The 15705-nt window shown below is 45.8% G+C and overlaps 1 protein-coding gene across 1 annotated transcript in view; it reads right to left on the reverse strand.

Annotated features, from left to right (window-relative positions):
- The window catches only part of LOC120936887 (titin-like), a 345246-nt gene that overhangs the window by 14507 nt on the left and 315034 nt on the right, over nt 1–15705 (reverse strand). Inside the window, exon 86 of the mRNA XM_040349653.1 lies at nt 7270–7527. Within this exon, the coding sequence (XP_040205587.1) occupies nt 7270–7527 (258 nt within the window). The remainder of the gene's footprint in view (nt 1–7269; nt 7528–15705) is intronic.

The following is a 15705-nucleotide window of genomic DNA, read 5'->3' on the forward strand; positions in this document are numbered from 1 at the left end:
CTGATCTGCATACACTGACCTGTCCCTGCATACACTGACCTGTCCCTGCATACACTGACCTGTCCCTGCATACACTGACCTGTCTCTGCATACACTGACCTGACTCACTAACCTGATCTGCAAACACTGACCTGTCTCTGCATACACTGACCTGTCCCTGCATACACTGACCTGATCTGCATACACTGACCTGTCCCTGCATACACTGACCTGTCCCTGCATACACTGACCTGTCCCTGCATACACTGACCTGACTCACTGACCTGATCTGCATACACTGACCTGATCTGCATACACTGACCTGATCTGCATACACTGACCTTTCCCTGCATACACTGACCTGTCCCTGCATACACTGACCTGTCCCTGCATACACTGATCTGTCCCTGCATACACTGACCTGATCTGCATACACTGACCTGTCCCTGCATACACTGACCTGACTCACTGACCTGTCCCTGCATACACTGACCTGTCCCTGCATACACTGACCTGTCCCTGCATACACTGACCTGACTCACTGACCTGATCTGCATACACTGACCTGATCTGCATACACTGACCTGATCTGCATACACTGACCTGTCCCTGCATATACTGACCTGTCCCTGCATATACTGACCTGTCCCTGCATACACTAACCTGATCTGCATACACTGACCTGTCCCTGCATACACTGACCTGACTCACTGACCTGATCTGCATACACTGACCTGATCTGCATACACTGACCTGTCCCTGCATACACTGACCTGTCCCTGCATACACTGATCTGTCCCTGCATACACTGACCTGTCCCTGCATACACTGACCTGATCTGCATACACTGACCTGATCTGCATACACTGACCTGTCCCTGCATACACTGACCTGACTCACTGACCTGTCCCTGCATATACTGACCTGTCCCTGCATACACTGACCTGACTCACTGACCTGATCTGCATACACTGACCTGATCTGCATACACTGACCTGATCTGCATACACTGACCTGTCCCTGCATACACTGACCTGACTCACTAACCTGATCTGCATACACTGACCTGTCCCTGCATACACTGACCTGTCCCTGCATACACTGACCTGATCTGCATACACTGACCTGTCCCTGCATACACTGACCTGACTCACTGACCTGATCTGCATACACTGACCTGATCTGCATACACTGACCTGATCTGCATACACTGACCTGTCCCTGCATATACTGACCTGTCCCTGCATATACTGACCTGTCCCTGCATACACTGACCTGTCCCTGCATACACTGACCTGTCCCTGCATACACTGATCTGTCCCTGCATACACTGACCTGATCTGCATACACTGACCTGTCCCTGCATACACTGACCTGACTCACTGACCTGTCCCTGCATACACTGACCTGTCCCTGCATACACTGACCTGTCCCTGCATACACTGACCTGTCCCTGCATACACTGACCTGACTCACTGACCTGATCTGCATACACTGACCTGATCTGCATACACTGACCTGATCTGCATACACTGACCTGATCTGCATACACTGACCTGTCCCTGCATACACTGACCTGTCCCTGCATACACTGACCTGATCTGCATACACTGACCTGTCCCTGCATACACTGACCTGACTCACTGACCTGATCTGCATCCACTGACCTGATCTGCATACACTGACCTGATCTGCATACACTGACCTGTCCCTGCATATACTGACCTGTCCCTGCATATACTGACCTGTCCCTGCATACACTAACCTGATCTGCATACACTGACCTGTCCCTGCATACACTGACCTGATCTGCATACACTGACCTGATCTGCATACACTGACCTGTCCCTGCATACACTGACCTGTCCCTGCATACACTGACCTGTCCCTGCATACACTGACCTGTCCCTGCATACACTGACCTGACTCACTGACCTGTCCCTGCATACACTGACCTGTCCCTGCATACACTGACCTGTCCCTGCATACACTGACTTGACTCACTGACCTGATCTGCATCCACTGACCTGATCTGCATACACTGACCTGTCCCTGCATATACTGACCTGTCCCTGCATACACTGACCTGTCCCTGCATACACTGACCTGTCCCTGCATACACTGACCTGACTCACTGACCTGATTTGCATACACTGACCTGTCCCTGCATACACTGACCTGATCTGCATACACTGACCTGTCCCTGCATACACTGACCTGTCCCTGCATACACTGACCTGTCCCTGCATACACTGACCTGACTCACTGACCTGTCCCTGCATACACTGACCTGTCCCTGCATACACTGACCTGACTCACTGACCTGATCTGCATACACTGACCTGATCTGCATACACTGACCTGATCTGCATACACTGACCTGTCCCTGCATACACTGACCTGTCCCTGCATACACTGACCTGACTCACTGACCTGATCTGCATACACTGACCTGATCTGCATACACTGACCTGTCCCTGCATACACTGACCTGACTCACTGACCTGATCTGCATACACTGACCTGATCTGCATACACTGACCTGTCCCTGCATACACTGACCTGTCCCTGCATACACTGACCTGACTCACTGACCTGATCTGCATACACTGACATGTCCCTGCATACACTGACCTGTCCCTGCATACACTGACCTGTCCCTGCATACACTGACCTGACTCACTGACCTGATCTGCATACACTGACCTGTCCCTGCATACACTGACCTGTCCCTGCATACACTGACCTGTCCCTGCATACACTGACTTGTCTCTGCATACACTGACCTGACTCACTGACCTGATCTGCATACACTGACCTGTCCCTGCATACACTGACCTGTCCCTGCATACACTGACCTGTCTCTGCATACACTGACCTGACTCACTGACCTGATCTGCATACACTGACCTGTCCCTGCATACACTGACCTGTCCCTGCATACACTGACCTGTCCCTGCATACACTGACCTGACTCATTGACCTGATCTGCATACACTGACCTGTCCCTGCATAGTGGCGTCACTAGGGTTGGTGTCACCCCCCTCCACCAAGTATAGTCCCCCCTCAGTACAGACCCGCCTCCCTCAGTCCAGACCTCCCCTCTACACTAAGTATAGATCCCCTCTCTTAGTACTGACCACCCTCTCCACTAAGTATAGACCTCTGTCCCTCAGTCCAGACCCCCTCCCTTTTTACACACCACCCTCTCCACCAAGTACAGACCCCCCCCTCCCTCCGTAAAGATCCCCTCCCTCAGTACACACATCCCTCTCCACTTGCGCTTGTTGGGAGGTGGGGGGCAGATTTGCTGGGGGGTGCTTTGGGAGGTGGGAGGGCTTATGTTCTTGTGGGAGGTTGGATTTAAAATCCAACCTCCACTTCTAGCATAGGTCCTTTCTTCTCCCAAAGTGTCCCTCAGCACATATTCTGGGGGGGTCTTAACTCCCCCACCCCCTGTTCAATGCAGGTGTCCCTCTTCCAGTAATAATTCTGGGAACCCCACCACCTCCACACATGGCCGGGCTCAGCTCCAATCTGTCACCAGGCTTTGATACACTGGTCTGAACATTACTGTATATAATGTACGGTGTCAGCAGGGTACAAACTGGTCATATACCCTGTAAATCATATTGTACATTATATACAGCCCAGTGTGTATATAATGTTCAGCTTGGTATCAGGGTACAGACTAGTCTGTATAAAATGTACAATATGGGTTACAGGGTATATGACCAGTTTGTACCCTGCTGACACTTTAGTTCTGAAAATACACTAACTTGTTTCCAGGACTTGTTGCCACAATCAGTTTTCTTCCATAATTCAGGGTCTTCCATAGCTGCCTATACAATCCTCCACCTGTTCATGTTTCAGTGCCCGAGATCCTTGGAGACCCGCCCGCTCTCAGGCATTGGATGGAAGGTAGCAGCTCTCCTATTGGCTCTCATTCCTCCTCTAGGAAGAAAGGAGACACTCTTCCCTTGCTCAAGTCAGGCACCGTGGTGGCGGCGCTGTGTACAGTAGCAAACGCCCATGATACCTCCCACTGGGCTGCAAGCAGGGAGGGATTTACATATATCCCTCCCTGCTGCCTGTTCTCACTGATGAGAAAGGGAGCCGCCGAGGCTCCAGAAGGCGGGGCCGCATCCGATCACATGTTAGCCCCGAGCGTCTGGGGATCAGGGCCAATCTGATGCCGAAAGTAGCAGAGTGTCACCAGCGCCGAGTGTCGCCGAGTACGGCACTCAGCGACACTCGGTGCTGGCGGCACTCGGCCACCGTCGGCATCAGGTCCTGACTCCCAGACGCTCGGGGCTAACAATGTGATCGGATGTGGCATAGACTCGGGGCTTTTCGGGGACCCATTCGGGGCTCCAGCCCCCCTAGCCACGCCCTAACGACGCCCCTGGATTTGAGCCAAGGCAGAAGAACATGCAAGCTAAGCTGAATGGGCATGCGCCCAAAACTGAAGAAATATTCCCTCCGCTCCGACCAGCACATGATCATCAGAAGGGGGCACAGATAATGGGAAGAATACAACCCCCCTATGCTAGTAGGCACGGCGGAGCGGGGTGTGTAATTCTGATTTTTTTATTTGAATTCTGCAATGATTGTCTTTGAAATTGCCCCTGCCCCCTATTAAATCCAATCTGGGGACAAAACCAGGGACAGACTTGGTCTGGGGACAGTGTCCTCAATCAGGGGACTGTCCCCTGAAACTGGGGATGTCTGTTCACCCTATTGTAAAGGTAAATGTTTTCTTCCCTAAATAGCTTCCTTTACCTTAGTGCAGTCCTCTTTCACTTACCTCATCCTTCCATTTTGCTTTTAAATGTCCTTATTTCTTCTGAGAAATCCTCACTTCCTGTTCTTCTGTCTGTAACTACACACAGTAATGTGAGGCTTTCTTCCTGGTGTGGAGAAAGCCTCTTGAGGGGGGAGGGGGTGAGCAGGAGTGTCAGGACGCCCACTAACACACAGCTCCTTTCTCTATCTGCAAAATAGAGAGCGTCCTGACCCTCCTGCTCGCTCCCTCCCCCCTCAAGAGGCTTTCTCCACACCAGGGAGAAAGCCTTGCATTACTGCATGTAGTTACAGACAGAATAACAGGAAGTGAGGATTTCTCATAAGAAATTAGGACATTTAAAAGCAAAATCGAAGGATGAGGTAAGTGAAGGAGGACTGCACTAAGGTAAAGGAAGCTATTTACATTTTTTTTACCTGTACAACCCTTTTAATGACTAGATAAAGGAAGACAACAGAGCTTTATTTAATTTGCTACTCTCTGGGAAAAAACTTCCCATGCAAAGTAAACAGTCTATTTGAGCTAATTCTTTGCATGTCATAATGCAAAAAGCAAACAATCCAGAATACAAACAGCTGTGAGACATCACACAATGACTTTCCATTAATAAATCATGCATTATCTAGTCATAACGTCAAAAAATTGTTTTTATTTTCCAACTGATCTGATAAAAGCTGCATATTTTTTATACCGCAGATTATAATTAGCTGTCCATTCCCACTGGCACTTACTTGTGTATTTTACTACTAGAGAGCTTTTCCCGTTTATGCTTCCTCCAGCAAGGGCAGAGACCAGGAAGGTGTAATAATTGCCAGGTGTCAGATTCTGTATGGTAAAAGTTGTCGTGGGACTGGGCACAATTTTGCTGAAAGATGAATTTTCCCAGATCTGGATCTGGTAGGAACTTGCATTTCCAGTAGGTGGTAGCCAGTTCAGAGATACAAAAGTGGTGTTGATATTGTAAGCTGTAAGACTCTGTACCTTTTCAGGTCCTACAAAAAACATAGCAGCAGTTCAGTGCAAAACCATCATTAGGAGGCTATGGTGAAATATGGAACTGTAAGAACACAGACATAAACATGTTTATTTTATTAAAATTTACTACAGCTATAGGTTGTAAATTGTCATGTTTTTATAATTGAGAGAAAATACTTGCATGTTCTGATCTTCTTCTCCTAGACATACAAAACACATTGCGCATGACTGAAAACATAATGAAACAGTCACTAGCAGTGAGACATTACGCATTACAAGTAGAACCTATAATTTTTCAGTTTTTATTGGCCAGCTATCTGTTAGGCCTCGTACACACGAGGGGACATGTCCGCTCGGAGATTTCGGTCTGATGGTTGTACACACCATCAAACCGAAATCCGCATGGACAGGATACGCGGTGACGTGGCCGCGATGTCGCCGCGACGATGACGCAGCGACGTGCGCGACCCTGGAAGGTCAATGCTTCCACCCATGCGTCGAATCACTTTTAAGCATGCGAGGGCTTTCGGCCGAGCGGACATGTCCGGTAAGTCGTACAGACGACCGAACATGTCCAACGAACAGGCTTCCAGCGGACATGTTTCTTAGCATGCTAAGAAACATTTGTCCACTGGAAACCTGTCCGATCCGCCGGAAAATTGTCCGGTCGGCCGTACAGACGACCGAACATGTCTGCTGAAACTGGTCCGCGGACCAGTTTTAGCAGACATGTTCGGTCGTGTGTACGAGGCCTTAAGGAAATTCTTCCACTTCCTGTCCCAGTGACATAGCAGAAATCTACCAACTAATTTAATAAAATGCTAAATATCTTATCAATAGGTGGAGGTGTCCTTTCTAACAGACACTTACTTGTGTAGTTAACTGTCACAGAGCTGTCTCCTTTTATGCTGTTTCGTCCAACAAGGGCAGAGACCAGGAAGGTGTAATTATTGTCAGGTACTAGCATATTACTACTGTATGTTCCTAATTTTTTTTTTATATATATATACCTTATTTCAGAGCACTACTTGGCGCTCAAATGACCACCTGCCGCTCTCCTCGTTTCCTCCCTCATTCCAGCTGATGTCAGCTGGGTTTCTCAGTCCCGCCCGCTGTAGTTCTCAGATTGGGATGACAGCGGCGGGCAGTCAAGTGAGCGCTGAGAAGTGCTCCTAAATAAGGTATATCTCTACATATTTTCTTTGAATCGCATACAGTGGGGAACATAATTTAATACAACACAGGGGATTCCATTAAGAAAGCAAAGTGGCTTTATAACCACTTTAAGTTGCAAACCCTTATTGTTATACACAACATTCGCCTACTGACATATTTTTGTTGCAGCATTTCAGAAGTTACCCAAAGGAAAGACAAACATAGTGCACGATACCTAAGAAAGTGCTGTTTTCCAAAATGTAGCTGAAATGCCTCAGCAATACAAACTAGTAGCGTTAATTATTCATTTTTATTTACGGAATATCATGACATTAATAGTTATTTTTATAACTCACTTGTGTAGTCAGATGTAATATTGGGAGCTCCCTTTACATTACCACCATCAACAACAGCAGAGACCAGGAAGGTATAATAATTTCCAGGTGTCAAGCCCGTAATTGTGTCAGAGGTTGTAGTCACATTCCTATCAAAAGCTGGATCTCCCAGGATCTGGATGTAATATGAACTGACATTTCCATCTGGTTTGTCCCATCTCAGGGATATAGAAGTGGTGTTGATATTCTCTGTGTTCAGGTTCTTCACAACCTCAGGTACTACAAAATATACAGGTGTTAGTTGTTAGTCTTCAGCAGAGTTTTTACATTTGTTTGTCATCTCAAAATTTGTCTAGCTGAGGGTTTTTTCATGGAGCTATAAATGCATATAATAGTGTGCGGGGGTCAAGTCCTGGGGAAACAAGTGTGGGAACTCCCACCCAAGATCCACTCCCCCACCAAAAAAAAAGAAAATGATACGCTCATATGCATAATTACTAAACCGCATGTTTTAAGCAAGCTCTTTCTAAATCCCGCGATAACTCGCAGCAGACCTCCGCAATGTCTCCTGGGAACAATGACAAAAGCTCCCAGTAGACATTGCGGCATTGAGGAAGTGACAGGATACCCGCACACTACCCAATGAATCCATATACAGGAAGCGGCCAGTAACATAAAGGATTACTAAGGTCCGCCTGCCCCTGACAGTGATTCGAGCCAACCATCGCCGCTTAGTGAAGGATTGGCTTGGGCGGCTCGGCTGCTCTAGTCCTGCAAAGGGAACTGCGTTCCTGCTGTGACAAAAAATTGCCGGGACTCCGTTCCCACGCGTTCCCGCAGGACTTTATAATGTGAGTTTTAAATATGAGTTGTTTATTAAACAAATACAGTCTTACTTAAGCGGCACCTATTTGCTGTTTTCTTTTACTTTGCTTTAAGGGGTTGTAAAGTAAGGTGACCAGATTTTTAAAATGAAATCCGGGGACATATTTTTAATTAATTTAATACAAAATCGAAGGATAAGGTAAGTGAAGGAGGACTGTACTAAGGTAAAGGAAGCTATTTACATTATTTTTACCTTTACAACCCCTTTAATGACTAGATAAAGGAAGACAACAGAGCTTTATTTAATTTGCTACTCTCTGGGAAAAAACTTCCCATGCAAAGTAAACAGTCTATTTGAGCTAATTCTTTGCATGTCATAATGCAAAAAGCAAACAATCCAGAATACAAACAGCTGTGAGACATCACACAATGACTTTCCATTATTAAATCATGCATTATCTAGTCATAAAGTCAAAAAATTGTTTTTATTTTCCAACTGATCTGATAAAAGCTGCATATTTTTTATACCGCAGATTATAATTAGCTGTCCATTCCCACTGGCACTTACTTGTGTATTTTACTACTAGAGAGCTGTTCCCGTTTATGCTTCCTCCAGCAAGGGCAGAGACCAGGAAGGTGTAATAATTGCCAGGTGTCAGATTCTGTATGGTAAAAGTTGTCGTGGGACTGGGCACAATTTTGCTGAAAGATGAATTTTCCCAGATCTGGATCTGGTAGGAACTTGCATTTCCAGTAGGTGGTAGCCAGTTCAGAGATACAGAAGTGGTGTTGATATTGTAAGCTGTAAGACTCTGTACCTTTTCAGGTCCTACAAAAAACATAGCAGCAGTTCAGTGCAAAACCATCATTAGGAGGCTATGGTGAAATATGGAACTGTAAGAACACAGACATAAACATGTTTATTTTATTAAAATTTACTACAGCTATAGGTTGTAAATTGTCATGTTTTTATAATTGAGAGAAAATACTTGCATGTTCTGATCTTCTTCTCCTAGACATACAAAACACATTGCGCATGACTGAAAACATAATGAAACAGTCACTAGCAGTGAGGCATTACGCATTACAAGTAGAACCTATAATTTTTCAGTTTTTATTGGCCAGCTATCTTTTAGGCCTCGTACACACGAGGGGACATGTCCGATGAAAACGGTCCGCGGACCGTTTTCATCGGACATGTCCGCTCGGAGATTTCGGTCTGATGGTTGTACACACCATCAAACCGAAATCCGCACGGACAGGATACGCGGTGACGTGGCCGCGCTGTCGCCGCGACGATGACGCGGCGACGTGCGCGACCCTGGAAGGTCAATGCTTCCACGCATGCGTCAAATCACTTCGACGCATGCGAGGGCTTTCGGCCGAGCGGACATGTCCGGTAAGTGGTACAGACGACCGAACATGTCTGACGGACAGGCTTCCAGCGGACATGTTTCTTAGCATGCTAAGAAACATTCGTCCGCTGGAAACCTGTCCGACCAGCCGGAAAATTGTCCGGTCGGCCGTACAGACGACCGAACATGTCTGCTGAAACTGGTCCGCGGACCAGTTTCAGCAGACATGTTCGGTCGTGTGTACGAGGTCTTAGGCCCCAAACACACGAGAGAATTTATCCGCGAATACGGTCCAGCGGACCGTTTCCCCGGATAAATCCTCTCGAGGATTTCGGCGGATTTTCATGCGATGGAGTGTACACACCATCGCATTGAAATCCGCGCCGAAATCCTCTGGCGATGACGTGTCGCGCCGTTGCCGCGATTATGACGCGGCGACGTGCGCGACGCTGTCATATAAGGAATTCCACGCATGCGTCTAATCATTACGACGCATGCGGGGGATCCCTTCGGACGGATGGATCCGGTGAGTCTATACAGACCAGCGGATCCATCCGTTGGGATGGATTGCAGCAGATGGATTTGTTTGGCATGTCAGCAAATATTCGATCTGCTGGAATCCATCCCAGGGGATAAATATCCGCGGAAACAGATCCGCTGGAGTGTACACACCATAGGATCTATCCGCTGAAACCCATTTGCTGGGATTTTTCAGCGGATGGATTCTATCGTGTGTACGGGGCCTTAGGGAAATTCTTCCACTTCCTGTCCCAGTGACATAGCAGAAATCTACCAACTAATTTAATAAAATGCTAAATATCTGATCAATAGGTGGAGGTGTCCTTTCTAACAGACACTTACTTGTGTAGTTAACTGTCACAGAGCTGTCTCCTTTTATGCTGTTTCGTTCAACAAGGGCAGAGACCAGGAAGGTGTAATTATTGTCAGGTACTAGCATATTACTACTGTATGTACTTAAATTTTTTTATATATATATATATATATATATATATATATATATATACCTTATTTCAGAGTGCTACTTGGCGCTCAAATGACCACCTGCCGCTCTCCTCGTTTCCTCCCTCATTCCAGCTGATGTCAGCTGGGTTTCTCAGTCCCGCCCGCTGTAGTTCTCAGATAGGGATGACAGCGGCGGGCAGTCACGTGAGCGCTGAGAAGTACTCCTAAATAAGGTATATCTCTACATATTTTCTTTGAATCGCATACAGTGGGGAACATAATTTAATACAACACAGGGGATTCCATTAAGAAAGCAAAGTGGCTTTATAACCACTTTAAGTTGCAAACCCTTATTGTTATACATAACATTCGCCTACTCACATATTTTTGTTGCAGCATTTCAGAAGTTACCCAAAGGAAAGACAAACACAGTGCACAATACCTAAGAAAGTGCTGTTTTCCAAAATGTAGCTGAAATGCCTCAGCAATACAAACTAGTAGCGTTAATTATGCATTTTTATTTACGGAATATCATGACATTAATAGTTATTTTTATAACTCACTTGTGTAGTCAGTTGTAATATTGGGAGTTCCCTTTACATTACCACCATCAACAACAGCAGAGACCAGGAAGGTATAATAATTTCCAGGTGTCAAGCCCGTAATTGTGTCAGAGGTTGTAGTCACATTCTTATCAAAAGCTGGATCTCCCAGGATCTGAATATAATATGAACTTGCATTTCCAGTTGGTGGTAGCCAGTTCAGAGATACAGAAGTGGTGTTGATATTGTAAGCTGTAAGACTCTGTACCTTTTCAGGTCCTACAAAAAACATAGCAGCAGTTCAGTGTAAAACCATCATTAGGAGGCTATGGTGAAATATGGAACTGTAAGAACACAGACATAAACATGTTTATTTTAATAAAATGTACTACAGCTATAGGGCCGGATTCAGAAAAGAGATACGACGGCGTATCTCCTGATACGCCGTCGTATCTCTGAGTGGGGTCGGTCGTATCTATGCGCCTGATTCAGAGAATCAGTTACGCATAGATATCCCTAAGATCCAACAGGTGTAAGTGTCTTACACCGTTGTATCTTAGGCTGCAATTTCAGGCTGGCCGCTAGGTGGCGCTTCCGTATGTTTACGCAAGGAATATGCTAATTAGGTAGATACGGCGATTCAGAAACGTACGTCCCGCCGGCGCATTTTTTTACGTCGTTTACGTTCGGCTTTTTTCGGCGTATAGTTACCCCTGCTATATGAGGCGTAGCTAATGTTAAGTATGGCCGTCGTTCCCGCGCTGAGTTTTGAAATTTTTACGTCGTTTGCGTAAGTCGTTGGCGAATAGGGCTTTACGTCATTTACGTTCACGTCGATTCCAATACGTCCTTGCGGCGTACTTTGGCACAATGCACACTGGGATATTTTACAGACGGCGCATGCCGCGGGGTCAAGGCAAAAACGCGGGGTCAAGGCAAATTTAAATAAAACACGCCCCCAACATCCCCATTTGAATTACGCGGCCTTACGCCGCAACACATACGTTACGCCACCGTAAATAAGGGCGCAAGTTCTTTCTGAGTACAGAACTTGCGCCCAAAGTTACAGCGGCGTAACGTAGCGGAGATACGTTACGCCAGCAGAAAGATGCGCGCATCTTTCTGAATCTGGCCCATAGGTTGTAAATTGTCATGTTTTTTTATAACTGAGAGAAAATACTTGCATGTTCTGATCTTCAGAGGAGGTAAGATCAGATAAGAGGATCTGTGCTAGAAGGAGGGGTTGGGGGTGAGAGGATTTATTTTGCAATAGAAGATTTATGGAAAAATAAGAGGATTCATGTTAGAGGATTTGTTCTGGGAGGTGGTATCTGGGGGGGGGGGGGGGGTTGTGCTGGAGGGTTGGGGTACTGGAGAAGTAGAAGAGGATTCACACTAAAAGTATGGATTTGAGGGGGATTTGTTCTGGGAATTTAAAGGAGAAGAAGATTTGCAGTAGGGTTGTTTTTTTTGGGAGAAGCAAGACAATTTGTGCTGGGAGGAGAAGAGGATTTGTGATGGGAGGATAAATTGGTTGGTAAATTGAAGGAGGGGGGGGGATTTGGTAGGGTTGGATTTGGAGGGGAAGAAGATTTGTACTAAAAGGTAGATGGGGTGAATTTGGGCTGGGAGAGCAAGAGGACTTTTGCTGGGAGGGGCAATTTGGATGGAGAAGATGTATGCTAGAAACAGGGAATGATTTGTGTTGGCAGGGGTTATTGGGAGAAGACAAACAGCCCCCAATTATGTCAGAAGTTGTAGTCACATTGCCTGCTAATAGTTGGGTCTCCCAGGGTCTGGATTCAATGTGAACTAATATTTCCATCTGCTTTCTCCCAACCAGAAATATAAATGGTGAACTTTTTCTGTGTGTTTGGGTTCTTTATATTTCAGATATTGCAAAATGTTAAAAATTGGAGTGACTTTGCGTTTTGCATATATCTGCTTACTCTCAGCTATTAGATATAAGGATGCTGCTCAATGGGGTAAGGTTCATAAATGTGTCTAGCAATAAGCAAAGATGTTATTATTATTATACAGGATTTATATAGCGCCAACTGTTAACGCAGCTCTTTACAATATAAAAGGGAGACAATAAAGTTATAATCGAAAAAAACAAAAGGATTAAGAGGGCCCTGCTTAGAAGACCTTACATCTAATAGGGTGGGGCAGGTGGTACAAAAGGTTTCAACTGTGAGGAATGAGGTGATGGAAGTGGTAAAAGATTAGTTGCAGACGTGATAGGCTTCCCTGAAGAGATGAGTTTTCAGGTATCGCCTGAAGGTAGCAAGGGCAGGGGATAGCCAGACAGGTTGAGGTAGCGAGTTCCAGAGGATGGGAGAGGCTCTGGAGAAATCCTGGATACAAGTATGGGAGGAGATGAGGGAGCTTGAGAGTAGGAGGTCTTGGGAGGATCGGAGAGGATGGTTTTGGTGATATTTGGAGACAAGATCGGTGGTGTAGCTTGGGGCACAGTTGTGAATGCTGTTAGTATTTTAAATTTAATTTGCTGGGCGATTGTGAGCCAGTATAGGGAGAGGGTTAGCAGACGCTGATCGATGGGTATGTGGATAAGCCTGGCAGCAGCATTCACGATAGACTGAAGAGGGGATAGCCTATGGAGAGGCAGGCCGATGAGAAGGGAGTTGCAATAGTCAAGGCGAGAGATAACGAGGGAGTGAATGAGGAGCTTGGTGGTTTAATTTGTTAAAAAGGGGTGAGTTTTAGAAAAGTTACAGAGGTGACTTCTACAAACTTTTGACAACGATTGGATTTGGGGCTGATAGGACAAGCCAGAGTCTAGTATTACACCTAGTACAATGGCGTGAGGGGAGGGACTGATGGTTGCATTGTTGATTTTGATGGAAAAGTCATGGAGGGTGGCACAAGATGGGGGGGGGGGATATTAATAGCTCGGTTTTAGAGAGATTTTGTTTAAGGAAGTGTGCAACATCCATGCTGATATGTCAGTTAGTAGGTTAATAATGCGAGAGGAGACTGAAGGAGTGAGGTGAGGATTAGACAGATAGATTTGGGTGTCATCAGTGTATATGCTAACAATGAAGTGCTGGTTAACAAATTATGATTGCAGCTATAAATTGTAAATTGCCATTGTTCATAACTGAAGGAGAATCATTGCTTGTAGTAATCGTCTTCTGCTAAACTTAAAAAGCACATTGCATAAAGCCTAAAATATACTAAAACTGTAAAAAGCAGTGAGGAATTACAAAATACATGTACAACCTATAACAAATCCATTTATATTGTAATTTGGGGAGCTTTTCCTCCACGTCCTGTCCCAATTAAATACATGTGGGTTCTATGAGCGTTGGGTATTTTAGGTTTGTTTTATACACGATACTAATGACCTCTATGCATTTTGCTGGAAACCACATAAAAACTGCAACAATCAGATATTTTTCTAACATGCCACAACTGCCACCCACCTAAGATCACATATGAGCCTGATAATGATTGATTTCCTGACACAATTCTCAGGGTGAAACCCATTTCTGCCATTTGACCCAAATCATTAAAGCATGCAGAGAGCTGAGAAACACACTGCTGCTTCCTTCTGTGTCCAACCTCAAGAGAAAGAGGTGGAGTCTGTATGGCTTCCTTTATTAACAAAATGACATCACAAGCATGAGCATACAGATTGGTTCAGTCTATACATTTCAGCCCCTTATTACACGCCCCCTGTGACGTCTGTACTTGGCATCATGGCACACATTCCCCTTGTAAGTCCATATTAGGTATGGGGCTCTCTTAGCACATGCAGCCCACGTGTAAGAGTTTCTTATGGAAAGTCCATGTACAGGGGTCCTTGGTCAGCTCTGCAAGGGTTTAGCCATATATGGTTCCTTCAGTAAAGCAAGGAGAAGGGGGGTTTTGGAACTTGTGGAGCAAGGGGGGGGGTGAAAATGGCAGCTGAAAAGCTCTCCTTTGTCTCTTCTCCAATGCTGACTTGTAACTTTTTTTAAACATCATATCTGACAAATCTTTTCAAGGAAAATGAACACTATTGTGATATATACTTTTCACAAATGCGCAGGCATTTTTGTCTTTTAATCTTATGTTAATATTGTGCAGTGTTGTTTCATGATTAATGCTATAAATTGGTATTTGGCACCATCTAGTGGCCAAAATGTGAAATGGATTTAATTTATCTTTTTGTTGTTTTTCAAGAGCACAGTGAAGTTTTATGCAAATCACCAACCCATGAACACTTGGGGCTGAAGTGCATGCTGGGTAGGATATAAAAGGTCTTGTGGTGGCCATCTTAGGTCTCTTGTTCCTGGGACGCATGGCCTGCCAGTATGTGTGTGTGTTTCACAGAGCTCGGGCCTACATTGTGCTGAGCAGAACAGCAGCCTTTGATTCTGCTTTACACCACAGCGTGCTGGAGCAGCAGTGTGGTCGAACCAGCGACCCTTGAAGGAGGTAACGGAGGACTCCCGGTCGTATGTGAAACAGAACAGCGTGACAGTGTGGTCGCAGCAAACAGACTGAGATCCTGTGGAGCGGAGGCATCCATCTGTCTGGACCTCGTGTGGTGAGAGGGCTCACGCCCAGAACTTTGTACTGCTTTTCACACACCTAGACTGACTGCATAGTGTTGCTGGGACCGGTACTTCCACGGAACAGTTTAGTTAAATAGAGTCACATGTGCATAGGCCTCAAGCCTGATTTGATTGTTTGGTGACGGCCGCTGGAGGTGCATTTCTAGGAAGGAGTGCACAGATACTTTCCACAATTTAAGCTACAGTTCT

This window comes from Rana temporaria, chromosome 4 (assembly GCF_905171775.1).
Source record: "Rana temporaria chromosome 4, aRanTem1.1, whole genome shotgun sequence".
Lineage (NCBI taxonomy): Eukaryota > Metazoa > Chordata > Amphibia > Anura > Ranidae > Rana > Rana temporaria.